Source organism: Anas acuta, chromosome 22 (genome assembly GCF_963932015.1).
Source record: "Anas acuta chromosome 22, bAnaAcu1.1, whole genome shotgun sequence".
Taxonomy (NCBI): domain Eukaryota; kingdom Metazoa; phylum Chordata; class Aves; order Anseriformes; family Anatidae; genus Anas; species Anas acuta.
This window is the reverse complement of record NC_089000.1, coordinates 5,363,850-5,391,420: the sequence shown is the minus strand read 5'-3', so window position 1 is coordinate 5,391,420 and position 27,571 is coordinate 5,363,850. Positions and strand designations below refer to the sequence as shown.

General features: G+C 52.6%; 2 protein-coding genes and 1 long non-coding RNA gene across 5 annotated transcripts in view; 2 read left to right on the top strand and 1 right to left on the bottom strand.

The window, feature by feature from the left end:
* The window catches only part of LOC137843331 (tyrosine-protein phosphatase non-receptor type 11-like), a 36,747-nt gene extending 22,544 nt beyond the window's left edge, over positions 1–14,203 (top strand). The window contains exons 3-16 of the mRNA XM_068658461.1: positions 5,206–5,400; positions 6,458–6,650; positions 6,729–6,848; positions 7,103–7,216; positions 7,601–7,697; positions 8,010–8,089; positions 8,765–8,920; positions 9,439–9,570; positions 9,737–9,891; positions 10,097–10,164; positions 10,717–10,868; positions 11,067–11,167; positions 12,258–12,376; positions 12,769–14,203. Coding sequence (XP_068514562.1) covers positions 5,206–5,400; positions 6,458–6,650; positions 6,729–6,848; positions 7,103–7,216; positions 7,601–7,697; positions 8,010–8,089; positions 8,765–8,920; positions 9,439–9,570; positions 9,737–9,891; positions 10,097–10,164; positions 10,717–10,868; positions 11,067–11,167; positions 12,258–12,342 — 1,648 coding nt within the window. The 3' untranslated portion in view covers positions 12,343–12,376; positions 12,769–14,203. The remainder of the gene's footprint in view (positions 1–5,205; positions 5,401–6,457; positions 6,651–6,728; positions 6,849–7,102; positions 7,217–7,600; positions 7,698–8,009; positions 8,090–8,764; positions 8,921–9,438; positions 9,571–9,736; positions 9,892–10,096; positions 10,165–10,716; positions 10,869–11,066; positions 11,168–12,257; positions 12,377–12,768) is intronic.
* A 1,022-nt stretch (positions 14,204–15,225) lies between these two features.
* Positions 15,226–20,199, bottom strand: RNF223 (ring finger protein 223). 2 transcript variants are annotated; one of them, XM_068658463.1, is made up of 2 exons: positions 19,885–20,199; positions 15,226–17,116 (listed from the first exon to the last, which is right to left on the bottom strand). In XM_068658463.1, exon 2 carries the CDS (start codon positions 17,076–17,078, stop codon positions 16,269–16,271), a length of 810 nt encoding a protein of 269 aa, XP_068514564.1. In that variant the 5' UTR covers positions 17,079–17,116; positions 19,885–20,199; the 3' UTR covers positions 15,226–16,268. The 2 variants fall into 2 exon arrangements, with proteins under 2 accessions (XP_068514564.1, XP_068514563.1); XM_068658462.1 differs by lacking the exon at positions 19,885–20,199 and adding an exon at positions 17,466–19,143.
* Positions 20,200–22,251: 2,052 nt separating this feature from the next.
* Positions 22,252–26,878, top strand: LOC137843333 (uncharacterized). Of its 2 annotated transcripts, none has more exons than XR_011089457.1 (2): positions 22,252–22,481; positions 26,480–26,878. It is a non-coding gene; the product is annotated as an uncharacterized lncRNA (long non-coding RNA). The 2 variants fall into 2 exon arrangements; XR_011089456.1 differs by lacking the exon at positions 26,480–26,878 and adding an exon at positions 23,688–24,344 and having other exon boundaries at positions 22,405–22,481.
* Positions 26,879–27,571: the final 693 nt, after the last annotated feature.

Below are 27,571 nucleotides of genomic sequence, written 5' to 3'. Positions count from 1 at the left end.
TGTTCAGCGACTGCTTTTACCTACAAGTAAACCCCTCCCCGGCTCGTGCCATCACTCTGGCCTGACACTTGAGGCAGGGGTTGTCCCGTCGTCCTGGTTAGGGAGTGATTTTGCTTATACTTCATCTGAGCAACGTGCTCTTGTCTCACTGAAATCGATGGCCCCGAGACACCTGCAGAGGTGTTGCAGCTCTAATTCCCCAAAGCATCTGATAGAGTACACAGTGAGCAGATTTAAGGGCTCAGAAAGCTGGAGAGCCTTTCTCTGTTACATTACGCACATACAGGGACAGTGTGGTGTTATTCTCACCTAGAATCACATCTGGACAGGGCAATACATGCCCCCAAAAAAAAAAAACTTTCAAAAAAAAAATAATGAAAGGCTTACAAAGGAACAATACAGATATCTTTGAAACAACACCTAAAATAAACGTCTTGGTGGGTGAGAGTGCTCTTGGGGGAGCAAGCAAAACCTCTTCCTCTTCTCTCGCCCTCCTTCCAGCTCCTCCAAGGGTTTCTGAGAGCCAGCGAGGGGAAAGGCAGCTTAATGAGAGAGGCTGTGGGCTGCAAAGAAAGCAGGCGCTGGAGCGTTGGCTGAGCAGACCACCCACCAGCTGACCCGTGTGCTGGTGCGTATCCAGAAGAGGAGCTGGGGAATAGCACTGCAGAAGTTACGAGGAGGTTTCCGTGAAGTTCCGTGTCTAATTCGCCTTCCTTTCTTTAGCCCTTTGTACCCTTTCAGCCTTTTCCATTACAGCAGCTGGTGCTCTCAAGGCTTTGTTTTTTTTTTTGCCTTGCAAACATGTGGAGCTCATCAGTAGGGGGGGAGGATGCAGCTTGGGCTGGAGGTGGAGGTGATGCAGAAGTCATCCCGAGTACGGCAGCAGTACTAAGCACTGTGCCTACATGCAAGCTGTCTCGTTTTGTTCCGTGCAGCCGCTGCAGCTCTGCTTTCTGGAGGTATTTCAGTGCTGCCTAAGCCCAGAAAATCAGACAGCTCGGACCTGGCCACGGCTGGGTAAGGAGCTTGAACAAAAGGAGGAGGCATCCTGAAAGTTTGCCCAAGCAGTGCTTGGCCTGTGGGCACAACAGAGATGAGGATGCCAGGACATTTAGGAACCATCTCGAGGAGACGCTGCTCACTTGGTCACTGGGTCGTGTTTTATGGGAACAGTTCCCATCCTTGCTCATGGGATGCAGTGCAAAGTGTGCTTCTGGTAACGAAATCGTGTTAGAGCTGTGCTCTCCCAGAGCAGCTTCCCTATTAACTCTTCCATCGAGCATTCTGATGTTTAAATGGACTGGATTTTGTTCTTTTTTTTCCCCTTTTTTTTTTCTAAAAGGCATGTACAAACGCACTGTGGACACAGGTTAAGACATGCAATGAAGGAAGATTTTTTGTCCTGTTGAGTATGTGCTCCACAAAAAGGACTAAATCAATACCACAGGCGGGTTGTGTTGGTTGAGTCGCTGCCTGCAGGCAATCCAGATGCAGCAGAGGAAGAAGGCTGAGTCTGGAGAAAAATGGACGGAGGCTTGCGAGAGGCTCTTTTCTAAAGCACTTGTCTTTGTGTCTCGTCCTAACAGCACCTACCAACCCGATTTAGGCCCTGTGAGGCTGTGCAAATATTTAGGGAGAGATAGGGCTGATGCTGCTTTTCCCAAGCTAGGCCAGCCAGCGAAAGGAAGCGCTGGTCTTTGTGGTACAGCTGGGAAAGAGATGACGGATCCTGGCTTACTTTGAAAGTCCTTGCTCAGGAGGTACTCGACAGCACCAGATCATCGTGTCTTAGCCTAGTGCTTTCATCACAAGGCCTCTCTTCTCTTAAGAAAGCATCTTCTCCTCCGACAGCTACATTGAGCCTTTGTCTTGGAGTGGCTGGAATTTATTTGGAAGTGGATTGTTCAGTTTGGGTTTTTTTGGGCTGCTTTTTGCATCTTATCAGAGGGGTCATATATGTTGGCTGTGAAGCTCTAGGTCTTCTGTCTGACGCAGGCAGGAAAAGCACATGACTGAAAAAGACTCCTTGGGATGCAGAGAAATGTATTTCTGACGTTTGAGGTGGTTCCGCCTTCAGTGATTAAAAAAAAAAAAGTCTGTTTGGTAGGGTTGTTTTTTTTGTTTGTTTGTTTTGTTTTTTCCAAGTCCTTGACTGTACTTCGTTATAAAGAAGAGCAGACTGCATCTGCACTGGTGGGCAGTGCAGTGCGACTGAAAACGTTAGACTCAAATTCTCAAGTTGGAATATTTTGGATCAGGAAACTCCCGGATATCTAGGGAGGAGTTGTGCTGTTCGTGAAAAACTGGTCTTATTTGCACTGTGACAGGAATAACCACTCTGCTGCTTATTGTAAACTAAAGGCAGCAATTCAACAAATGTTCTCATTTTGTATTTAAATTGCACATTGGATGGGTTTGGGCAACAGTTTTCATTTTAGAGCTCATAGCGTTGAGTGGCAGTGAATTATTTTTTCCAAATTATCCCGCATGTGGTGCCAACTCGCTCCTGAATACTAACAGGCACTTGAGTTCCTGCATTGAAGATGGCACAGAGCAGAGCTGGGATGGAGCTGGGACATGTTTCCTTTGCTGAGGACGTGTCAGAGGGGTGAAGCAAGGCTGAAGTAAGGTGCTGAAGCGAGGATGGGCATCTTGTGGGAAGCGTGGGACTGGCAGGGGTGTCTCAGCTTCTAGTTTTTCTACGACTTGCTGGGAGATTGAGCACGAGCTCCTCTCTTTTTCTCTCTGGGTTGCAAATTGCCTGTTGCATAGCGAAGGTGAAGATGCAACTGCTCAATTCCCTGTTTCTCTAGGACTAACACAGCTCTCTGCTGAAAGCCTGGAGAGGATGGTAATCTGCTCTGATAGCACGCAGAAGCTTTGCTGGGGACAGAGGCAGCTTTTGCTTGCCTCTGAAGCCGTCCAAGATGTTGGTGGCTGTGACCAAACAGCACAACATCCTTGTACAAAGCTGTTCGGAGCAGTCGAGCCCTCCGGCACAAGGCAGCTGGGTGCTCGGGTGTCTTTTTGTGCTTTCTTTCACCATTCAGCACGCTGAGGGCACAGCATCGTGGATGCTGCTGGTGCGGAGCCCAGTGCTGCCCCGTTTGGGGCTGCAGAGGTGACGCGAGGTCTGCGAGAAGAAAAGGAGGGAGAGGGGAGCCGATGAATGCCCTTTGTGCTTAGCCTGACCTTGGGGGCTGGTGGGATGAATGACCCTGATTATTCCCCTGCTTTTCATCCCCCAAGTGCTCGAAGGCCGTGGGGGTGGCTCTGTGAACCGAGCCTTTGTCGGTCTGCGATGGGGCTGGGACGCGGGGAACTGGGGAGCCTCAGGCCAAGAGGCACGAGCACAGCTTCATCCAGGCCCGGCTGCTGGCCGAAGCCATGTGCCAGCTCCTCCTGCGGCTTCTCAATTTCCCTGCCAGTTCTCGTTTCCATCTGGTGAGCTCTGCTCGTGCCCTAGATGCAAACGCTGCCAAGCTCTGGAGGCCGCGACGATGCGGTGGTTGAAGCGAGGTGCTAGGCCGAGCTCAGCAGATGGGCCAGGACGAGATAACCACGTCTCACGCGGTGCTTCCCGTCCTGTACATGGCTCGGGCCAGTCTCCAAAACCTTGCCACCAGGGGCAGAGTGCCCGGTTGAGGCCCAGATGCCGATTTTTCACAGCTCAGGCCCCGTTTGTCAGCCCCTTGCTGGTTTTGCCCCGCTGTGGGGTGATGGTAGCGCTGTGGATGCGGTCTGTGTTCACGCTCGGCTGGTCATGTCCCCTGGGGTGCTGCTAATTGGAAGTCACCTCGATCCCAACCCGAGCCAAACGAAGCATCCAAGAAGAGCTGCGTGAGCACTAAGTGCAATTAGGGGTTACACGCTGACGAGGTCCTCGCTAGCAGCTGGGACGGAGCGCATGGGGTTGGGGCCATCTGTCAGGGCAGCGTTTTGGGAAGGACCTTGTGACACTGTGCCTCGAATGTGGCTATGAGTGCTGCTGGCCTCAGGCCGTGTCTCTGCAAAAGGCAGTCCCAGGGGATGGTACGAGGGGCTGCCAGTGCTTTTGTGGGGTCTAAGAGGCTCGGCACACAGAGATCCCATTGCCCAGCTCCACCTTGGCCTCCTCTCGTCTCTCGCGCTCTAGGACATCTCAGTGGGCAGTCAGTGTTTAATCTGCTTGGCCCTAGAACAAATAAGCCCCTCAGAAGGCAAAATTGGTGGCTATTAAAACCCTTGAGGCATGTGGAGGTTGCAGAATCCCTGGCAGGAGGTACCTAAAGGCAGCCACAGCTCTGGGGCCCTGCGTGGGGCCGTGCCCTCTGCTGCAGAAACGGGGAGCGGTACCGCAGCTGGGAGAGCTCGTTCTTCCATTTAACCTTGTGCACAGACCGCCGTAGCATTTCTAATTTCACACTTCATGAAACGGCTTTTCTGGCCGACCTGATAGGCTTGCTCGCACCACCTCGGGTCTCCTGCATCTCGCCGTCGTGGTTGCTTTGGCAACAAATTGAGAGAGGCTGGGAGCAGCTCGGCACGGTGAAGAAAATGAGAAATTTGCCCAGATTTACAAATCTCCCTGACCCGGCTCGTCCATCAAGCCACGGGCTTCCAGCCCTGGCTGCTGGGCTGGGGGGGGACTGCTGCTGATTGCATTTAAAACGCAATTACCCTGCTTCTCAGGAAGGTTGGGGTGGCCTTCAGAGGGGGGAGGCTGATAAAGGCACCCCCCAGACCTCCCCATATTCCCTGAGGGGCATCACTGGAGAGAGGAAACATTAACCCTTTCTGTAGTTTAAAGGGTTTCTGAATACCAGGCCAAATATGGGTGATTTTTTTTCTGCCTCTTGTTTTTTTAGAGCTATTTAGATGACAGCAAGCGCTCCCTTATGTAGAATATGGTTTGTTGTAAACAGAGCGAGGTGGCAGCCTCATCTGGCCAAGAGGATAAGTGGTGCAGGAAGCAGAGGGGAAGGCAGGGAATGAATTTTTCACCTCTTCTCTACAGGCTGGCTGGGAAGCAGATAAGGCTGGGAGGTTTGGAGGTGCTGAGTCCATCCTTGGCTGAAAAACCTTGGCTGAAAACGGGGCCGAGGTGCTCCCATACCTGTAGCAGCACCCGCGTGAGCAGGGAGCTCATGGTGCAGCTGGAAGCCAGGCATTCCTCCTGGTTTCCATTCTGCCCCCCTTATAGCCTTGTTTGCCTCCCATCCACAGGAGGAACGACGAGGTGACGCACATTAAGATCCAGAACACGGGGGATTACTATGACCTGTACGGAGGGGAGAAGTTTGCCACCCTTGCGGAGCTGGTGCAGTACTACACCGAGCAGCAGGGGCTGCTGCGGGAGAAGAACAGCAACGTCATCGAGCTGAAATACCCCCTCAACTGCCAGGACCCCACCTCGGAGAGGTGAGCTGTGCTCTCTGATGAGAGCCGGGGCACTGGGAATCCCCTCCAGCTCATGGGTTTTTGCTGCTAGTCCCAAATCCCAGTGGGCAGCAGCCGGGCAGCCACTCACGTTAGAAGAAGCTGCGGAGAAGTGGAAAGCCCCTTCGGCTGGGTTTCCCCCTGCTCTGCCGCCAAGAAGACGCTGGCTTGGCAAAGGAGCTCCAGAAAGGTCTGTGCTCCAGACCACACATCCAACAGCACTGGGGAGAGGAGAGGGAAAAGGCTCCAAGTCCTCTAAATATAAGAAATGACGGTGGTGTCAGAATATAGCGGGATGCGTCAGGATCGTAGCATTTCCGAGACGTGGCCCTGAACAGCAGCAGTGCCATAAGCAGTACTGAGCCACCTCAGCGCTGCTCCATCCTGCTCCTGTGCAGACCTCAGGCCTGCAGGAAGGGATTTTGCTCTTTAAAGGTCTTCCCAGCCAGGCTTGGCATGGCTGGGAGGGGGATTTGAAAGGCTCAGCATCGCTGACTGATGACTGATGGCACTGACCACAGCAAGGAGAACCTGTGCAAAAATTGTTCCCAAACTGCATCAAAGCCTCTTGCTCCTGGTCAGCACTGGCTGTGCTGTCTGTTTGGAACAGCCTACTGGCTCCAAGCATTGTATTTGTCTTCAATATTAAAAAAAAATAGAGGAAAACATAGCTACCTTCCAGTAAGAACCACCAGAATCATGTTTCTTACTGCTCCACCACGAATCCCTAGGTGACCTAGGTGAGGATGGATCCCTAATGCTCACTGTCCGTGGTGGTTCAACCTCCTGATGCCATTTCATGTTTGGCTGGAGGGCTGAGCAAAATCCTGCCTCTTCCAGCCTCAGGCCAAGGTATCGATGTGGCATTGTAAAGCGTTAGAGGGACGTCACTTCTAAAATCACTCCATCTGGTGATGCCAGGGGGGCGAGCAGCCGGACCGGGAGCACAGAGGTGGTGTCCCACCAGCATCTTCCCAAGCAGCCAGTGCAGCTCTTGCACCTTCCCGAGCTGACTTTCCTCTCTAACGCTGCTCTCCAGGTGGTACCACGGGCACCTCACTGGCAAAGAGGCAGAGAAACTTCTGACGGAGAAGGGGAAGCCGGGCAGCTTTCTGGTGCGGGAGAGCCAGAGCAAACCGGGAGACTTCGTGCTGTCGGTGCTGACAAACGAGGATAAGATGGAGACGGGGGACAGGAAACCCCACGTCACCCACGTGATGATCCACTACCAGGTGGGCCATGTGCTGTCCTCCCCGGGTGGGTGACCCGGCACCTTCGAGTCTCACCGTGCTTCTGTCGCCCTCCTGCAGCCAGATGGGAAGTACGACGTGGGAGGAGGAGAGAGGTTTGACACGCTCACGGACCTGGTGGAGCACTATAAGAAGAACCCCATGGTGGAGAAATCTGGAGCCGTGGTTCATCTCAAGCAGGTAACAGCTGCTGTAGCACGTAGGTGTTGGTTTGGAGCTTGTGCAAGCTCCTGAGTGAGTGCACGTGTCTGCCCCAGCACCTTCTGCTGGCCACTTCTCCCTCTTGTCCGGGCTCTCCACTGCCACAAAGATCTCGGGGATGGACCCAGCTCCTGCCTGAACCCCCTGGGATTCAGGAACTGATTTTTCAAGGGACAAGATCTGTCTTCCCGTTCTTTACATTGATTTCTTTTCCGTCTCCATCTGTCTTTCAGCCATTCAATGCCACGCGCATCAACGCGGCCAACATCGAGAACAGGGTGAAGGAGCTGAACAAAATGGCAGATCACAGCGAGAAGGCCAAGCAGGGCTTCTGGGAGGAGTTTGAGGTATGGGATGCAGCTGTGCTCTGTCCCACTGGTACCTACGAGTGAAGAATGTCATCCCTGCATGGCAGTGCTGTGGTTCCCCACTGAAGAGCTCTTTGTGGTGCTGTTGCTCCTTTCCCCGTTCTCTGTGTTTAACTGAGTTGCTTCCTGGTCCCTTTTTTTCCTTGTTTTTTCTATTTCTGAGGCAGTTTCTCCTTCTTCATCCTGCAGAGGTCTGTGCCTTCTCCCCCAGTTAGCTCCCCCACCAGGCTGCATCCTGGCTCCCTGCCCTCTCCTGCCTCCACTCTGCTCTTTGTAGCATTGGGAAGCCAAGCAGTTATCCGAGAGAGCCTCCGAGCCCCTTTTCTACCCAGAACAATTTGTTTTGTGTGATTTGCCCCACAGATGCTGCAGCAGCAGGAGTGCAAGCTCCTCTACCCCAGGAAGGAGGGACAACGACCCGAGAACAAGGCGAAGAATCGCTACAAGAACATCCTTCCCTGTAAGGAGACGCTGAATATAGGCTTGTTTTTTTTTTCTCCAGGGCTAGTTAACCCAGCAGAGCTTTCTGATCATAGCTGAGCTGGACAGAGGTGTGCTGTGTCCCATGGGAGTGGTCTGGGTAGCTCGTGGCCTTCTCCATCCCCTTTGTTACCCTTTTGCTTGGGAAATCAGTGCATCGCTATCCACTTGGTGCTGGGAGCTTGTTTCATGGAGCTCGAGTGCAGCTCCAAAGTCACACAGAGACAGAGTCTCCAAAAGAGATGCTGGAGGCTGCTGCTTTCCCTGCTCACTCCGGACTCTTCTCTTCCAGTCGACACCACGCGGGTGGCGCTCCGAGACGTGGACGAGAGCGTGCCTGGGTCTGACTACATCAACGCCAACTACATCAAGGTACCTGGGGAAGGGAGGGCAGCATGGGGGGGCTGTCTTCACCCCGCTGCTGGTGTGGGGATGCAGCACTGGTGTAAATCTGGAGGGAGCAGCTTGTCAGGAGCCATCTGCATCCCCAGGGTCAGGGTTTTTCTGCTGTATCCCCAAGGGATCTCACCGTTCTACCAAGTCCTATTTGCCCTCATCCAAGAGTTGATCTCGATCCCCTCCTGTCCTTACCTGCTCAGGAGGTCCCAGGGGACTGACCCAGACTCTGTCACTTGCCATTATCTCTGAGGTCAAATTATAATTGTCACCTGAAAGCGAAGAGCTGCCCGGAGGTGTATTTCCAGCAGCGCCGAGGCATTTTAGCACCAGCCTTAGGGAAATCTTCATGGTTGCTTCATCCCAGCCAGCTTCTGCAGCTGCCAGGTGGCTTGAGTGCATGCTCAGAAATGTGTCTTACAGCTCAGTACGAAGCCCCTGGTGGTGAGCTGGCACTATTTGTTGGGGACATCAGCTTCTGCTGAAGCTGGTGATGGGAGCGGCTCCTGTCCACGAGGGCAGCGAGTGGAGGAGAATCACCTAGCTCAGAAATCCTGCCCGGCAAGGTGTGCTGGCTTTGCTGCTAAACTATTCTCAATCCCTCACTCTGGTCTCGTTGGCTTTTCTTCCCCCTTCCCCTTTGCTCCTCAGAGCATCCCTGAGGATGGAAGGAACTCAGAGCACTGCAAGATCTACATAGCCACCCAGGGCTGCCTGCAGACCACCGTGAACGACTTCTGGACCATGGTGTACCAAGAGAACAGCCACGTCATCGTGATGACAACCAAGGAAGTGGAGCGGGGCAGGGTGAGCACCGCCACCAAGCCTGAATGTCACCTACGTTGCGTGCCAGCCTGTGAGGCTGGATGCAGGGAGTAGTCCCAAAGCCAGCCCTTCAGAGCTTGAAAGGGTGGTGCAGAGCCAGGCTGGGTGCTTAGCAGGGGCTTGTGTGAGCACGTGAAGTGGAATCAGTAATGAAATAATCTTGGGTGGTCAACCTGAGTGCATTATCCTGCCTGGACAGCTGCAGGTCCCTGCCTGTAACGATGGGGACCTTACAGGGGAGGGAGTCACAGGCTGTGTAAGGGAGGAAAGTTGCCTTTCAAGCCCCGCTGGGACAGCTCTGCTTTTGCAAAAGGGGAGAGGAATTCCATGAAGCAACACTTCTAGAACTGCCCCTTCCCAGCACAGCTCGAGGAAACGTGTGGTTCCCCTTAAACCTTCACCCTGGGGCTGCTCACGGAGCGCAGCAACGTCCCCAGCGAGGCGTTCGGGGGTCCCTCCCCAGCTCCCCACTAACGAGCATCTCTCCCACGTTGCTGCAGAACAAATGTTTCCGCTACTGGCCAGACAAGGGCTGCGCCAAGGAGTACGGCTGCATCTGCGTGCGCAACGTGAGCGAGCGCGAGGCCCAGGGCTACTACCTGCGGGAGCTGGAGATCGCGCGCACGGACAGGGTGAGTCCCCTGCTGCTGTCCCCATGCTGTTTGAAAGCCCTGGAGCTGAGAGACCCCGGGGATTTTTACCCAGTGCTGAAGTTCTGGGCCGTTTTGCCCCGGTTTTGTTAAGCAGAAGGGAAGGAAGGGGTGTCCTGACCAGGCGGTGGGTCTCTGCTCCCCGCAGGACGAGCGTCCCCGGGTGGTGAAGCACTATCAGTATTTCAGCTGGCCGGACCACGGGGTGCCCAACGAGCCGGGAGGGGTTCTCAGCTTTCTGGACCAAGTGAACCGGGCACAGCGAAGCATTCCTGACACGGGGCCGATCATAGTGCACTGCAGGTACGAGCCAGCGGGGCAGTGCCATGGGGAAGGGGAACCTCGTGTCTCTTCCTTTCATTACTCACAGCTGGGTTATCACACAAACTGGTGGTGGGTTCGTCCAAATCCATCTGGGATGGACCAGGGATGGGGCTGACTGTGGGAGCTGCGACAATCAACAGGGCAAAGGCTCCTCCTGCAGTTGTTTTTCCTTTTCTCTCTCCAGTGCTGGAATAGGACGCACAGGCACCATCATCGTGATAGACATTCTGGTGGATATTATCCACAGGCAAGGTACGGCCCAGTGCACACCTCGTGGCTTCCACTGTTTGCCTGACCCTGCCCTCTTAGGGGATAACCCTGCTCTTGTGCAAGCAGCGGGTCCACGATCTCCCAGCAGTGGGTTTTACTCGTTTTGGACACAGGACAGGTCTGCATGTGGGGTGAGAGGGGCTTTTGTAGCCTGTGAGCCAAGAAATGTTGCTCCATCCCTGCAGTGCTGAGCTGTGCCCCAGCCCCAAGTAGTGGGCGTGCACATGGGCTATTCTTTTGGGAGAATTTCCTTTTTGGCATCAATGGGGCCAGCATTTCAAGGTTTCCTGGGCAGCCCTCTCTTACTGGCACGTAATTCCAGAAGCCCTTTTGGAGAGGAGTCCCCTAAACCCTTCTGGATGGGAGGGCTGCCACCCTTACCTGACGCCCCAGCGCTATTGCAGCACTCTCCGTGGGCAGCTCTGAGTCTTCTCCAGGGGCCATTAGGAGCCTATTTCTTAAACCACACAAGCATGAATCATTTTTTCAACCCCATTGCCGCTCCCTCAAATCTCCCTCTCTCACCTCGAGCAGGCTTGGACTGCGATATCGACATCCCCAAAACTATCCAGATGGTACGCAGGCAGCGCTCGGGCATGGTGCAGACGGAGGCACAGTACAAGTTCGTTTACATGGCAGTCCAGCAGTTCATTGAGGCTGAGCAGAAGAGGTTGGAAGAGGAACAGGTGAGTCCTGTTCAGCTTGGTTGGAAATCCAGGGGCAGACCGTGGTGCACACCAGGCACCGCGACCGCTTCCCCTGCCACCTTCGGACTGGGACAAAAATCCTGCACCCACTGCTCCCTGCTGGCTTCGGGATGCTGTAGGGCTTTTCTTCTGCCTCAGCTCTGACCGGGGTTTTAATGTCTCTGCCTTCTCTTTCAGAGGAATAAAAGGAAAGAGCGAGACTACTTGAATATCGGCTACTCTCCTATGGAAAAAGGCCGAGCCAAAGGGCAGCCTCCTTCGCCACGGGCTCAGTCTGTGTAAGCTGGGTGTCTCTGCTGGGTCTAAAAATTCCCGTAGCAGCAGGAGAATAGCTGCAGAGTAGTCCCCAGTAGCCACCCCTTGCCAGCCTGTTCCTGGCTGGCAGATGGCAGTGCCTCAAAATAAGCAGGTGATCCCACCACGCTGTCAGCATGCTGCGAGCAGCCCACCCGCCTCCTGTCTTGGAGTTTTGCACAGGCTTTGGAAAGGAAAGGGGGAAATAAAAACCCAGCCTTCGATGCCTGCAGCCCCACAGCCTTAGCTCTGCGCTGCTAGGGAGCGGAACAGCATCGCAGCCACCCGGGGAGTTTTACAGCAAAACCTGGAGGAAGAAAAGAGAAGTCCTCTGGGTCCTGCTTCAAGGGTTTGGCTTTGAAACTGGAGCTCTGCGTAAATGATGGCAGGGAGGAGTGTGAGGGATGGAGTTAAGGAGCTCCAAACGGCCAGTCCTGCCAGCTCCAGGCATCCCCTGAGTTGGGTGCTGGGTGTCAGATTGGCTCTAGAGGTGCTCAGAGCTGCTTTGTAGTGTCCCTGTCAGAGAATAACAGAATATCCCGAGCTGGAGGAGAGCCACGAGGACCATCAGGTCCATATCCTGGCTCCACGCAGGACCACCCAAAAATCAGACCATGTGTCTGAGAGCGTTGTCCAAACACTTCTCAAACCCTGAAGGGCTCAGGGCCGTGACCATGTCCCTCTGCCAGTGCTCTCGGTGAAAAACCTTTTCCTAACACCCAGTCTGACACTTCCCTTCCGTTAGATTTTGGAAAATCCAGAGAATTGGGTATGCAGAAAAAAAGAATAGGGAAAAACAAAACAGGAACTGTGTGCACTGATCCTGCAGGAAGGTTGCACCCTTGCAAGGCTGGCACGCAGAGGAAGGCTCAAGGCTCTACTCCCCAGCTGGATTCACACCTCGGAGGGACAGCTGAGCCAGAGGACGAGAGAACAGGGCCCCAAACCAGTGTCAGGGCCAGGGAGGGAGAAAGGGAGCTTGGCTGGGCCATTCCCCGCTTCCGACCGGCCACCTGCCCCTGGGCAAGGATCCAAAGCCCAGGCCGTGCATGACAAGGCTTTGTGTCCTGACAGGGTGGATGATGAATCAGCTTCCGTCTACGAGAACCTCAACATCAAAAGCCCCAAGGTTTCAGGGATGAGTAACACGGGGCGATAAAGAGTCGGAGGTGAGCTGTACGGAGGCTGCCCAGGTAGGAATGCTTCCCGTGGTTAACCGAGTGTCACTGCCATCCCTTTACCTCACCTCTCACCCCAGCCTTCAGCTCAGCACACGCACAGCTCCCTGTTCACACCAGGGAAGCCAAACGTGCTCTGATGAAGCTTGACAGAGCCTAAAGACGCGGCTGTGGCCAGGGCGAAATGGGGTGGGGAGATCTCAGTAGGCAAACGTGCTCGTTTTAATAAAAATGCTACCTGTACTGCAAGGGAGAGGTCTGCTTTTCGGGCTCGGGGAGCTGGCAGGCACTGGAAACAAGTCAGAGGGACTTAGCATGCCGATAGTGTCTCAGTTCTGTGCCATCCCCATCCCCTTCCCTCGGTTATAAACCCTGCCCTCTTTCTTCCTTCTTGTCTCGGCCTGCAGGATTGATGGTGTTTACGTCCACCCTTTCCACGTGCTGCAACTGCGGACAATGGTTTTTTGCCCTTTTTGCCTTCCCCTAGCACCTTGGATTCAGCAAGGAGTTCAGAAGCTGGCTGCAAGAAGCAAGCAGAGCCTGCGCCTTAAGAACATGCCTTGACCTAACTTATTCTCGAGAAGGATCTTCTCCCGGTCTCCCCTGTATCAGTAGGTTGATATTTATGTGGAAGTGCCTCTGGACATTCGTTGGGCATCAAGGCTCAGTTTTAATTTTTTTTTTTTTAATTTAAGATTCTTATTTTTTACACGCAAATCGTTAAAGGAATGGAAACGACTGTTTGCTTAGGAGCTTTCCCAGGGTTGCCCGTTTAGGGCGTTAGCAAAGTATTAGTGCACTCGGATGTTTTCATTAGGTCGATCATTTCCAAGCTAGGAGTGGCTCTCGGCTCATTCCTGGAGTAACTTCGCTGCCTGTGGAGGTGAGGAGGAGGGAGCACGGCCTTGCCCCGTCTATCCGTGCCTCTGATTCTTCTCCTCACGCTTCTTTTGGGTTGTCCCAGTTCTAGCTTTCTATGCAAGCCTGCCAAAGCACCCCGGGCATCCCTGCTGCCACCGTGCAGCAGGAGGGTGTGCGCGTGCCTGAGAGCCCACGGAGCTCGGTTTTTGGAGCAGAACCAGGGCCGGAGGGGGGCATCTCCACCCTGGTGCAGGTCCGAACGTTGAGCTCTGGGAGATCCCACCTAGCTGAAGGGTGCTGAAGAGTAGGAAAGCAGCTTTGGCTGTGCACTGTGCTTTTAGCCACCCCCGAGCGAGTAACACAGCGTAGGATGCTAGACTTGAGCTGAACTTGAGCTGGGCCCCTCTGAGTTGGACGCAGCTCTGCCGTTACCTTGCTGTATGAGCTCTTTTTTTCCCCTTGCAACCGTCCCACAAGGCAAGTGCTGTGTCTGCGGAGTAGGGGTGCTGTAGGAGCGCTTGTGACTTGACCAATGCCGTGAAGACGTGTGTTATTGAGTGGAATATTCCAGCTCTGTTGATTAAATCTCGACTTGTGACTCCCAGGGCTCCCCGCCGTTCCGGCCCTGAGGTCTGCAACTAGCCCTGCCAAAGAACCCCCTTTTTGCAGGATGCACCAGGGACTGAAAGTGCTCTCTGGGGAGTTTTGGGCTTGAGTGCCAGTGCCTGAAGCTCTGGAGCATGAGTGGGGACGATGCTGGTGTCCTCCTAGGTGCCTGGAAGAGGGCAGACGTGCGGCCCCCTGCGTGCCGGGGCACTGGTGCCCAGGGTGCTGGCTCCCCTGGCTGAGCAGAAGGGGTTGAACAAAAGCACAATGACAACCTTGGCTGTATTTCCTGGCTGGTCTTCCTGCTCCCTGGTCACAGGGACGGGAGAACTGTTTATTTTTATTGCACTTTTAATAAATGTTGAATATTCTCAAGGCTTTTTATTTCTGGTTTCTTTCTTTCTAAGCGCTTTGCTCTTTGGGAAAGCGACGGAGCATCGAGTGGTGTGGACAGCAGGGATGTCTCCTAACCCCAAAAATACTGCTTGGGGGCCTGTTTCCACCTGCTTTGATCCTTCCTTTTGACTATGCATGAGTGTGAGGTTCGGCTGCGTGTGAGCTAGACCTTCAGCCCTTCTTCCTCAGTAGGCGGTGAGGAGGGGAAGTGCAGAGGGACAGTCCCCAGAAGGATGCTGCGACAGACTGCTAGGAATAGCCGGAGCTGTGAGAACATCTCTGTGCTCAGTTTGCCACCACGACAGATTTTATGAGGCTGTTGAGCTGAAGATATTATTTCCCTCTCGCCTGCCCTTAGGTCTCATCAGTGGGACTGAGCGCCAACCAAGATGTGCACGGCAAAGCACTTTTGCTGCTTAGCATCAATTTGCTGGGCTTTCCAATGCACCCCGTGTAAAATGGAAGTGCCTCCTCTGCCTTAAATCTGCCTTTCCCAGGAACACCCTGAAGTTGGTGCTGGGAAGATAGCGAGCACCGGGGAACGGGCAGGGAGAATCCCTCTCAAGCCCAGTGCCTCTGGTGGCTGCTGCAGTGCCTGGGGGGGTTCTGCAGCCGTGTGGCTGGCACAGATAATCCCACCTGCAGCCCAGCAGCAGGTTTGCATAACGACAGACTTGGGTTATTTCTGCCGTTGCTTTGGCCTTTTTTTTTCTTTTTTTTTCTTTTTTTTTTTATTTCAAACCAGCTTTGCTGCAAAGCGAGACTGGAAACATCTTTCATCCAGCTGGCAAGAAGCAAAGGATGAGCAGCCCTGGCAGCGTCTCCTTTTTCAGGTTAAATCAGGGAATTACAGGGGCAGCTGCATCTGGGACAACACCACCTCGATGGCAGTGAGTATGAACTTCCAGAGGTGTCAGACCCGGCACTGCTGAGCGGGCACCTCCAACTGCAAGTAAGAGGGGAAAATGTGGAGTAAATGCTACAAATTGACACCTCGCGTCGTAGAAAACATAATTTAATACATACACGTATGGTACTTGCAAACAATCCTGTCTTACATCCATGTGTTTGAATAAACAAGATTTAATTGTAAGCCGCCTTCTTCACGAAGACCTTTGTTAATCACTGTCGGAAAATCACTGCTTTAAATAAAAATATCGTGTAAGCAACTGGCCCGTGTCTTAATACTGACACCTTTTGAGATTAGGAGGGTAAAGCTGTCAGAAGCTGGAGCTTCTGTCATTTTGGCAAGGATTTGCCTGGGAGAGGCGTGAATGAAGCTCACTGAGGGGCAGCATCGTGCTGGTGTGCCTAGCAGAGCTCACCCTGGGCGCGCTCATCCTTCCAGGTAAGGGATGAGTGATTTTTAAGCACCTTCTGGGAGGAAAAAAATAAATAAAATAAATGCTACTCTCTTCTGTTCACAATTTCAGCAGTGCCTAAGCTCGTCCCGGCGGTAACAGCTCCGGTGAGCGGTGGGGATGGATGGGTTTTGTCAGCAGGAGGCAGCATTTAACACCTCCAGCACCCAATGCACAACTGAAATGTTTCAAGGCTGTGGGATAAGGCTACTCCTCACCTGCTTGTACAACTCTGACATGTCTTTACTCTCCCAAACCCAGCTCCTCGCAGGAATAAGCATGTAGATCCTTGGGTTTGCAAAAAGAAACAGCCCTTTATTCCCCAAGGGAGGTGGAAGGAACTATACCCACTGTCATCTGGTATCCAGCCAAGGCCCCTGCGCCTCTCCGGGTGAGCAGTCCTAGAAGTGCATCCGTCGCCCACCGCACCTTTGCAACAGCTTTCGAGGCTCTGGTTCCCATGGAGAGTTGGCAGAGGGATGCTGACAGCTCCTGAGAGCGTTTCTGGGCCAGAGACAGCTTGGCAGGCACGGGTTTCAGCAGAGCTCTTGGAAGAGGGTGCCTGCACCCAAGCGCAGCCACGGAACGAGTGTGGAGACCTTGGGGTGTGCAGGCACGGCGAGGGATGCTGCCAGGCAGCGAGCCCTGCTCCTGCCTCCCCAAAGTGCCTCCTCGCTGGGCTGCTACTGGAAAGGGATCTGCGTGACGGCTGGGGCTGCCGTGGTGTGTTTCGGGGGGAGGTATTCCGGCCTGCTCATCGCCACAGTCCTGGTGAAGCAGCGGAGGTTCCCCGTCTTCAGGGCGCACTGCACCGGCCACAGGATGATGCAGAAGAGGATGATGATGAGGGCCGAGAGGAGGACGATGCGCTTCCAGTCGTCGCACATGTCGCAGCGGGACAGCCTCCCCGCCAGCCCCGTCGGGGGAGCCTCCGGGCTTTCGGGTTTGCTCATGGCGACGTCGATGGAGATGCACGAGTCGGGGTTCTCGGGGTCGTCGGAGGACCGGCGGCAGCAGAGCTTGGTCCCCTCCATCCACAGCACCTTCTCCTGCTGCAGCTCAGGGGGTAGCGTGGCCAGGAGCTCCTTGCTGGTCTCGAGAGCCGGGACGCCTTCCAGAGGGATGCTGGTCAGCTGGCGGCAGAAGGGGCAGGGGAGCTGGTCCTCGGGGTGGTTTGGGGGCAGCCCTTTGCTCAGGCGGGCCACGCACTCCAGGCAGAAAACGTGGGAGCATTGGAGCAGTTTGGGCGTCTTGAAGGTGTTGTCGTAGGTGTTGAAGCAAATGGAACATTCGACGGGGGAGGTCGGCTTCGGGGAGGTTGGGTTTGGAGAGCCCGGCTTGTCGGTGGGGGACCTGGCTTTCCTCTTGCTGTCCCCTGGGGAGGTGATAACGATGGGGCTGATGGGGATGGGGGCTTCATTTGGAGAGGCGGGGACGGGGCTGGTGGGCGAGTCCGGGGTGCTGGAGTGCCACAGCTGGGTGAAACACGACATGACGGTGCCCGGGGAGATAACGAGAGCCCTGGGAGACTCTGGAAGAGAAGAAAAAAAAAAACACCCCTTTAGTTTTAAACCATGCAAAAACACCCATCACCATCCTCATCCTTAACCCCATAGGAGGACCGAAGAGCAAGTTCACGGCTTCTGCTGCGTCCTGAGCCTGGAAGAGACCCCTGCTAGAGGCGAGAACAACACGCAGCCTGTTGGAAGCTGCATGCCCAAGGCGAACAACCTGCCAAGAAGCAAGCAAGCAGCAGTCCAGCCAAAAGTCCACCGTCCAGCCAAAGCCTTTCCACCAGAATCCCCCTTGGCATGAGAGACGGCTGCAGTCCTTCCCCAAAAGTGCCTCGCTCTGGGCAGAGAAAACGCACAAAAACCTACCCCAGCCGGTGCTCCCCGACACCTGGGCAGGGAGGAGAGCAGAGGACTCCATGAGGTCGAGCAGGGACCTCACGAGAGCAGTCCACTAGGCTGGGAGGCACTCAGATATTATGGTGGCAGCATGAGCAAGGCCTAAGAGACAGATAACACTGTTCAGTTGGGGGGGTAGCGGAGGGGTGGTGATGCTCTCAGTGCGCTCAGACGGAGCTTTGGGTGCCGAATCGTGGCTCTCTGAGCCAGGCACCACCCAACGATGCTGTGCTGGTGATGCACAGAGGGATCTGAAGTCTTCCAGGCAGCAGCGGGACCGGAGGGAAGGGAGAAAACGTAATTTTTTTGCAAAAATGTGTCCCATCCTCTGTCACCGTGACACAGCAAGACGGGAACCGTTGGAGGAAATGGCCTTTGTGCCGGAGCAGGGGGAATTCTCCGGCGTTTCCTTGTTGCTGCATTTTCCGTAGGAAAGCAAACTTCTGTCCCTGCCCTCAGCCCTGGGGGAGTGCCGGGCACCCCGAGCCCTGCTGCGTGCTGCCAGCTGCTTTCTGCAAGCAGGGGCGCGGAGCTGGGCGGCTCGCCCGCCGGTTGCACCAAATTGATTTACAACCGAGTTACCCCAGCCCTTCCAGCGAGCTTGGATGCCAGTTTATAACCTTGGATGCCAGTTCTCCAGCCCAGAAACGCTGCCTTGCCTGCGTCCTGCTATCAGACGCGTGGCCTTTCCGATACCGAGCCTGCAAGCAAGCGTTTAGCTGCAGGAAATTCGCGGCGATGGCCGCGGTGCTGCCTGCCCGGGGAGCATTTTCTGGGGCTGTGTCACTGAACTGGCTGGGCTTGATTCTTTGTCACCGGTAAATCTCCCAAGACAAGTCAGAGACGTTCAGATTGCTGCTGTAATTACAGCTCTCCACTCGATCCAGCCGAGGCTTAGCAGCACAGGCTGCACGCTGTGTCTTGAGCAAAAAAAAAAAGGCTAATTCAAGGCATCAGCAATTCTGCGTATTGCTACCACGGCACAGAAATCTCTCCGTTATGTAAGGACGAAGGATTCTCACCTCTCCCATCACAGCAAGAGCCAAGCCAACCTAATGTACCCAGACTACACCTATGGAAGAAAACTTTGCTTTTGGTTAAAGCCGCTCTTGCCTTAAGTGTTTTTCTTTTTCTCTTCTAAACGAGGCTCCTCCTCAAGTTAAATTTTAAGTCGCAGTCAGACTACCTGCACTTTTCAGCAAGCTATAATATTTGTTTTGTAAATTTTGGTTTGTATTTTTGCCTTTTTTTTTTTTTTTTTTTGTTCCTGGATCACCATGCCTTTTTTTATTTGGCACAATCTGACAGATTCTGATGAATCACAAATCCAAGCCCTGGTTGGTGCAGAGACACAGGAAAGCCTCGTTTGTTTTTTTTTGTTGTTGTTGCTTTTCAGGTTTTTACTAAAATCTTCTGTCGTGCAGCCCTCTATCCCCCATGTCCGGGTCTGTGCAGGCCCTCGGCGTGGAGAAATTACAAGCAGCAAGCCTCAGAGCTGAAGGTAACCTCACAAAAAGGGAGCCTGTGATTGCACACACCCCAATTTCATACCCTAGTCAAAAAAGATGCTCAGTGGGGATTTTTACTATGGCAGCATCCCGACAGTAAACTTAAGTGCTCTTAAATGAAGAGACGAGCTTTTGCCCCTGCCTTCCCTTTGCTCGAGATGATCGTGACACCACAAATACGCGCTGGTTTTGATAAATTTGGAACCTGCTCGTGTTTATCTTGGCGTGATGAGTCAACGTGATGAGACACGGCACAGGCAGCTGGCTTGAACTGGGGAAAAACCAAGAGCAGGGGACAGCAGAGATGGGGAAGGGCAGTGCAAAGCCATCCCTGGGAAGCCTGTCTGTCTGTCAGTGTGCTGCTGCAGCACTGAGAGGCAGAAAATTAACTTGGGTTTGGGCAGCAGCGAGCACGGGATCCACAATTTCTCCTGGACACCACTGCTGTGCTACTAAAGCCTGGTTTTCTTTTCAGCTGGGCTTATTTATTCATTTTTTTAACTAGATGATCACATGAATATTTTAATACAAGGCAATATCTTTAACTGTTCAGGCTCCCATGGCCACACTGCTCTTCCTCAGCTGTTTACACCGCTGACAAGCTGGGCTTGCCAGAAACTTTGGGAACACCACCCAAAAACCCTAAACCATTGGGGACAGCCACACTTGCTCGGCTTCAGACCCAAGGAAGGTACTTTCCACCTCTCAGCAACTTTGAGAAAAACTTCTTTCCATGCCATCAAGTCAGACAAAAGCCACCACGCGGCTCAGAGCGTGGCCAGCCCCGTCCTGTAACATAAACCCCAACGGTATCTTGAATTTAGCGCTACCGAGCAGACAGCAAGTCAAGAGGCGTAGGGCAGATTAAAGGCTATAAATACCTGGTCAGAGGGCAGTTAGAAGGAGCAAAGCATGTTCGGGGCTCTTGCTTTCTACCCCTGAAGAGTCTTCTTTCCAGAGGATAGGCTTAGGCTCGGAGGCTTTTTATTTTCAAGCCTTCTTCTGGCATTTCAGCTCCCGGCAGCTTTCTGATTTCTCTCCCAGCGGGGCAGGTCGGGCGAGAGCAGCGCCCTACCCAGCTCCCTGCGCCCGAGTGGCCGCGCCGCTGCGATCCGAGTATCTTTTATACCTTCCTGCCTAGGGGTGACTTACCTGCTCCACCTGCCTTTCCCAATTACCCCGAACCCGTCATTGGCTGCCAGGGCACTTCCACTCCGGGCCGGTTCCTGTGACAAACAGGGCAGGCAGGAATGCTCTCGATAAGGCGCCGCGGAGAGCAGAGCGCGCTGCTGGTGGCCAATGCCCCCGGGAAGTGCCGGGGAGAAATCTTTGTTTGTTCGTCCTCACCTTGCTGAAAAATACCCTCCTTGCAAGTTTTTACAGCTCTTCGCCCAGTTCAGATGTTTGTTTTTTTATTTAATCTCTCCAATTTTCAACGCCTTGGGATCATGGGCACGTTTTTCACAAGGCAGCAAATCACCCTTCGGGACACCTAAAATCAACAATTATTTTCCTCGTGTTTCTTCCCAAAGGCCAAATAATTTGAAAATGCCTTAGATTAGGGGCAGAAACAGGATTCTGACAGTCAAATTTCTTGTGATTGGTAGGAAAAAGGAAATAAAAGGTTGCAGTAGAAAAATGCAGTAGAAATTTAAATGCACAAAAGATGTTTATAAACTAATTGAAGCACTCTGTGCAGTTCTACGTCTGCTTTCAGGCTCCCGTGGAATCACTCAAAATAACACCGTGTGGCTTCTGGCAGAGAAGGAAATTTTATTCCTTGCAGCTTTTGGCAGTTATTGACAGGGAAATATTATTCAACGTACAAGGCTTTTGTAGTTCAAAGGGCATCAGTTCACGATCCAGATAAATGAACCAACAAATTTGTACCCGCGTGCAGATAAGGAAACAGATGTGGGGGCGAGGAGGAATGGACAAACCTGCAAAATTTAGCCTCGTTCTCATTTGTTGCAAGTAATTTTTTGCTTTGCTCAATTTCTCCAAAAGCAATACAAGATTGTGTGTGGGTTTTTTAGGGTGGTGTCAGGAAGTCCCTTATGGATGGGAGACTTTGCTGTAAAGTGCATGGAACTGCTTGCTTTTTTTGGGATGGAAAACTGTCAAAATCCCCCAGATTTTAGTGACAGTCAGAGACAACTCACTTTGGCTTCTAAATTCCTCTACTCCAGGTCACACAGCTCAGCTCTAGCGAGCTGAAACCCTAAAGGAGGCCTTCAGGAATAAAAGAATGGTGAAACGACTTGAGGTTCAAGCAACCTTTAGGATTAAATCTAGGGTTACCTGATCCTCCCACAGCTGGAAGGACCTGGCCTAGGGCACGGTCCCTGCAGCGAGCTCCCACCGAGCTCCACGGGCTGACAAGTGCCTCAATGGAGAGGACAAATTAGGAGCAGCTTTCCCAGACCTTAATCAGTGGGGAACATCCCTCAGCAGGCTGTATTGATAGCAGGAGAGATAGCAGCAGCCCCCACAACTCGGCTGAGCGATGCTTCCCATCTATTTATAGGGCTGCGCGGGGACGAGCGAGGCTGGGAGAGCAAACGGTGCGCGTGGCTGACAAAGCAGGATGTCGGATGAGTGGCTGCAAGGCAGGATTTAAGCGTCTTGCCCACTTAGTCACCTGCGTGAGCACTTTGGCAAATGGAGCTCAAAATGAGCGATGTTTGGGTAACGTTGCAGCGCGCCCGGGGATGCTGCTTTGGGTAGCGCGCTTTGGGTACGGCTGAGATCCTCTCCCCGTGGAGTCAGTGGAGCACCAGCGAGCTTTTTATGATCAGCAGAAAGATGAGCCGTGCTCTGAAGCCAGCCACAAGCACACTTTAAGCCCTTCGTCCCTTTAGTCAGCCCAGAAGATGGGGAACTGGGGCAAACACTTGCCCTCGCCCTCCTCCCCTCATGCAGAGGCTCCGGCTGTGCAAGTGCTGCGTGTGCCCAGATTTAGCGCCGCACTGGGTTGATGATGATGATGATGATGAAGGGGTTGGTTTCCAAAAACGAGTGGGAGGCTGTCCCAGTGTTATTTCTGTCCTCTGCTTGGAGGAAGATGCTGAGTGTGTCAGGAGCTGGGCTATGGGGGGGGATCCACGAGGACCATGAGCACATCCCCACACCTTGGCGCTTAGAGACCCCGTGGTGCCGAGTAGGAACAGTTCCTCTACATATACCTCTATTCATCATTTCCAAAATAATTTTAAAAATAGGGCTATCAGCCTTTTTTCATCATAATCGTTGTCTGCATTGTGTATTTGGATGGGAACTGGCTCTTACATAGGGCTGGTGGCCCCAGCCAGAGCCCTGAGCACGCAGGACCCCACCTGCAGCAAATAACCCCGATTGAAACACTGAAGCCTTCAATTATTGCAGGCTCTCCACCATCACCTCTCCTTATTTCCCCAGTATCAGCAGCCCTTGTCATCTCATCTAGGACTGCGGGTGAAGTGATGAGATCTTCTAAGGGGTATGTACTCTTTTTGGGGGGCTTTGGGCAGGTTTGTAATGGAAAAGATTATTTCTAACAGCAGCTACCAGAGGGCTGAGGATGTGGCCATTTAAAAACCTGCAGGCTGGTCTTAGTGTAAAAAGAAGCGTGTATGGTACAGAGTGGTGAGAAGAGACTGCTGAGTGTGGCTTTAACCAATTTCCTTGGCTTGTCTTCACCCCTGCTGCTGTTGCTCAAACATAACACCTTTTGTTCTCTGTGTAGTCCACCTCAGTAGATAAAATAAAGCCACTAAATGAGGATGGCTGGCAAAACACAGAAAATAAATGAAAAAGCACCAAGCTGCCTCCGACCTCTCTCTCCCTCCCTCCAAGGCTAGCTAGTTTCTCAGTATGGAGTGCCACCCGCCTGGGGATGCTCCCTTTTGCTTAGGTTTCGGGTACTGCCTACAGCTCCTTCCCTTCATTAGGACACAGCCTAGGGCTGCATAGAGCCTGGAAGGGCTCTGGAAGGTCTTGCATGAGGAGAGGAGCCTGAGGGAGCAGCTGATGAAGCACAAAAGCATCCCGAGACAGCCTGCTCGGCCTCAGCTTTTGCAGGACAAAACCAGCCCTCCTAAAACAACCCCCCTCGTGCAACATATAACAGGACCCTGTGCAGGGTTAAACGCTCGCAGCTGGGCGATGCTGCTTGGGGTGTGTTTGCTATTAGCTCACACACTTCTGTGCCTGCTCCCACGCTTCTGGAAGGCAGTGAAAACATTTCCCACCCCCCTGCACAGCCTCTGAGGGTTTGGGCACGGCCCCAGCTCAGTAGCTCTGCTCTCCACCGTCCTCTTTCATCTTAACCAGGGGGTGAAGAAATGGTGAGAGGCAGTGGTGGGTTTTCCTAGCATCCCTTTTTGATCCTCCGGTGTTTTTGGGAGTCAGAAGGCCCGGCACTCCTGCAATTAATGCTCTGGGGTGGTAAACAGCCTTCCCAAGGGATGTTTCCCATGCTAACTCATGGGCTCTTGTGTTTGTCGGGCTCCACGTGCAGCCAGGTGTTCCCAGGGAAGCCTTATCATCGTGGCAGCAGTTTGTACCTGGGGCAAGACTGGGTTATTTAAATTCCAAAGCAGATATTGTGTACCGTCAGGAAAGAGCCTCGGTGAGTCACCAGCTAAGCTAGACGGGAACTCACCCTGGGACACTTCTAACGCGATTATATTTCGCCCTGCCGTAGCTGTTTGTATCGGACAATCTCCAGACACTTTACAGACATAATGAGCTATGTAACTTCCAGTAACTACGGTTATCAAGGACGTTATCTGACTTTATAGGAGGGGAAATTCTGTGCTGCATGGGGAGGCAATGTTGGGAAATGCTCCGTGCAAGGAGCAGGGCCAGGGCAAGCTGCACCCCTTAGGACGGCAGTGACCCCTCAGAGCAGAGGGAGAAGGTTTTAAACAGGGTTTGGAATGGGGAACACCACCAGAGTCATGCACTGCTGATAAACATCCACTAAGGTAGCTCGGTATGGATTTGGAGAGAAACTGTTCCTGTTAGAGCCGTGGATCGAGCCCCTCGGGTGCCTCCTGCCCTGTAGGCAATGCCCATCTTGGCCGACCCATCCAAACCCGAGTCCTGGGTCCTCTGCACTTCACCTCATTCAAACTCCAGATCCTCCTGGCGCCTACCTTAGCACTGCCCTCCACTTCCTGTAGTCACCAGGAAAGCACCACGATTAGATAATCGTTACAAGGCACCGAGGCAATGCCGTAATTTTCCTGATACTCTGGAACTCGTGAGCGTGACTCCTCAGCAGCTTGAGGCTGCGTGATTCAGCCACTCATGGCTGGCTTCTTGAATAGCAGGAATAGCAGCCATTCCCTGCACATAAGGTCAGGTCTTTCTTTCTTTCTTTCTTTTTTTTTTTTTTCCCCTAGTCCATTATTTCAGGAGTAAGTGACTCGGACCGATGGATGCACCGTGGTTTATAAATCACCGGTGAGCTGTGACACCGAGCCTAGCAGGCTGCTGTCTTCCCAAATTGTGCTGCTTCTACAGTGGTTTGCAAGGAAAGTTTGATATCAGAGGCAGAGCTGCTCCAGATTTCACCAGTGTCTCCTACTACCTGCCACCAGGGCAGAAAACTGCATGCCCAGCTGATGAACTCTCTGAGATTTCAGTCTCTACAATTTTTACTATTTTCTGTAGTCACGAACCTGTGCAGCCCATCTCATATAGCAGAGAGGAATCACCTTACAATTTAGCAAAGCCTCCAGCGTTTGCAAGAAGTGAGAGCTTCGTGCAACACTGCTGTGCCTACGCAGCATAACAAATCTCAAAAGAACCATTAAAAATAAAATAAAATTGAACGCAGCTGCATACACAAGTCCCTTTCCGCAGAGCACTTGTTGAGCCGCTTCTGAGGACACCTGCTAATCAGCGACTGACACCTAGGACACCATGGACATCCTAACCCTGTGGCCACATTCATTAGCAAGAGGGGAAGGTCCCTGGCACTTCCAAAATTAGGGATGTAAAGATCTTAGGGTTCCCAAGAACTGCAGTGCCATCTCCCTTTGATGCTGTAAGTGGCTTTCAGATGGAGCACGTGGCATGTGCAAGGGAACCACAGCAATCACCCTCCTGAAACATAAATATGATGCTCTTCCCACGACCCAGTGAGGTGGCTGATGCTGTTGCAAGCCCTAAAATGAGTGCAGAGGCAGCTGCAGCCACAGCATGTTGCTGGTGAAGGAGACCAGCAGCAGGACTAGAGGGGTGGCAGGAGCAGCATGACCAGGCTCTCCCCAACACGTTATTAATTGCTCTCATAATTGTCCTGCAGAGGTCATGTTCCTGTGGTTACTCACTTCCCGGCCCTGTGCAGTGAGATGATGAATTTGGGAAATGGGGTGTGATGTCAGTGAGGAGGGGATGTCTGCAGGGACATCTTGCTTCCCCAGCAACTTCTCTTATGTAATGAGCTGCCTGTCCTCCGCTGCCTAAATCCTCCTCATCCACGTTGCCTAAATCCTCCTCTTCTCCACTTAAACTGTGCTTGGCTCAGCTTGCATCTATATGGCAGAATGGATGGTTCACCCCACAGTGGGTTTGTGTGCGCTCATGGGAGCATGTCCTGCCAGGACGGAGGTGTTGGGCTGCTAGTTTATCTGACCAGGGATGTCTTCTGGTGTGCCAGGCCTGAATTCCAGCACGTTGCTCCCCATCAGACCACTACAGAAAGGATCTGATGGTGACGAGGGCCAGGCTCCTCCGTGGTGGCTGTGGTAAGCGCTCACACCCTGAGAGCTCAGTGCTAACGCTGATGTTTTGGGGTTACAAACAGCATTTTACGGGTTGATCCCTTTCACCTTCTTCACAGAATCACAGAATCACAGAATTTTCTAGGTTGGAAGAGACCTCAAGATCATCGAGTCCAACCTCTGACCTAAAACTAACAGTCCCCACTAAACCATATCCCTAAGCTCTACATCTAAACGTCTTTTGAAGACTTCCAGGGATGGTGACTCCACCACCTCCCTGGGCAGCCTGTTCCAATGCCTCACAACCCTTTCAGTAAAGAAATTCTTCCTAACATCTAACCTAAAACTCCCCTGGCGTAACTTTAGCCCATTCCCCCTCGTCCTGTCACCAGGCACATGGGAGAACAGGCCAACCCCCACCTCGCCACAGCCTCCTTTAATGTACTTATACAGAGCAATAAGGTCACCCCTGAGCCTCCTCTTCTCTAGGCTGAACAAGCCCAGCTCCTTCAGCCGCTCCTCATAGGACTTGCTCTCCAGGCCCCTCACCAGCTTCGTCGCCCTTCTTTGGACCCGCTCAAGCACCTCGATGTCCTTCTTGTCCTTCTTCAACCTGAAAGAGTCCACCAGCTTGAGGAGAGTCAAACTGGGTGCATCTTCTCAGCAATCTCCAAGGACAAACATGAATCTAAGCTCCCTGTTTCCCTGTCGTGTTCTCCCACTTCAGGATGAAGCTGCAATCTTCTTGCTCTTACCCCCACAGATGTAACCCCCAGTCCCTGTGTATGACCTGAGATGTCCGCAGAGCCATCAAAGCGGGGAGAGTGGTGGACCTGGTAACCTCTAACTTCCAGCTGGGGGACGGACCGTCACACTTTGGTCCCGATGATACCACATTTCTGAGCAAGCATAGGACTCCACCTACTGTTTCCTTCCCTTTCCCATCCCAGAAGCTTAATTATAGTTCCCTGAGACGTATCATGGTCATAAAGCTCTGCAGGAGTGAAAAGCCTCTAAATCCCCAGAGAGAAATTGTTCCTTCTCTGCCCTCTACCCACCCAACACAGAAATGATGGGATGTGTCATCAGACACATCATCTCTGTATAAGGTGTCTGTGTTTGATTTGCACTCCTTCAGTATCTCAGCCATTGATAGAGCTGATCTCCAAATGGTGGCTGAGTGTTTTTATGTGTGTGACACACCCGTAATGGCCAGTACTTAACTCGGAAGGATTCATCGGCTTAGTTCTTGTAATTATATTTGCAGTTGGATATACATTTGTGTTACTATCGTATACAGTTAATCATTCAACTGCTTAAGGAAGTACAGGAGGAGTAGAGGATGATCCCCTAGGTACAAGATTGGTTTGAAGTAAAGTAAGCAAAGTATCTCAGTGCTTTTTCCATGCTGCAGAGAGCAGTTTGCACTTTGATCCTAAAGAATGCGGTGGGACATGAATGCAAAACATGTCCTCATATGAATTTGTAAATCTAATAGTAGATGCAGAGATATATCCCGAGTCCCTGCGAGATAAAGCAAAGTGAACAGCAGTCTGCGTCGGCACAAGGGTAAAACGCCCTTCTAGTGCATCAGATAAATTGTCACTATTACCTGTATATAGAGATATTTAAAAAAAAAAAAAAAAGTGGGGGTATTCTTGGGGGTATTCTTTGTGCCTTCACTAAAGTTTAATTTATATTTTCATCCCTGGGCCTCATTCTGTCCCCAAACACTTTGTGACATCTGGATCTGGGTCAGCGAGGCACCCTTATGCTTTGCGTTCCAGCAAGAGGCACCAGGTCAGTTAAGGATCCAAAGGGAAAGAGCAATCGGGAGCGATGTCCTTTTAATATC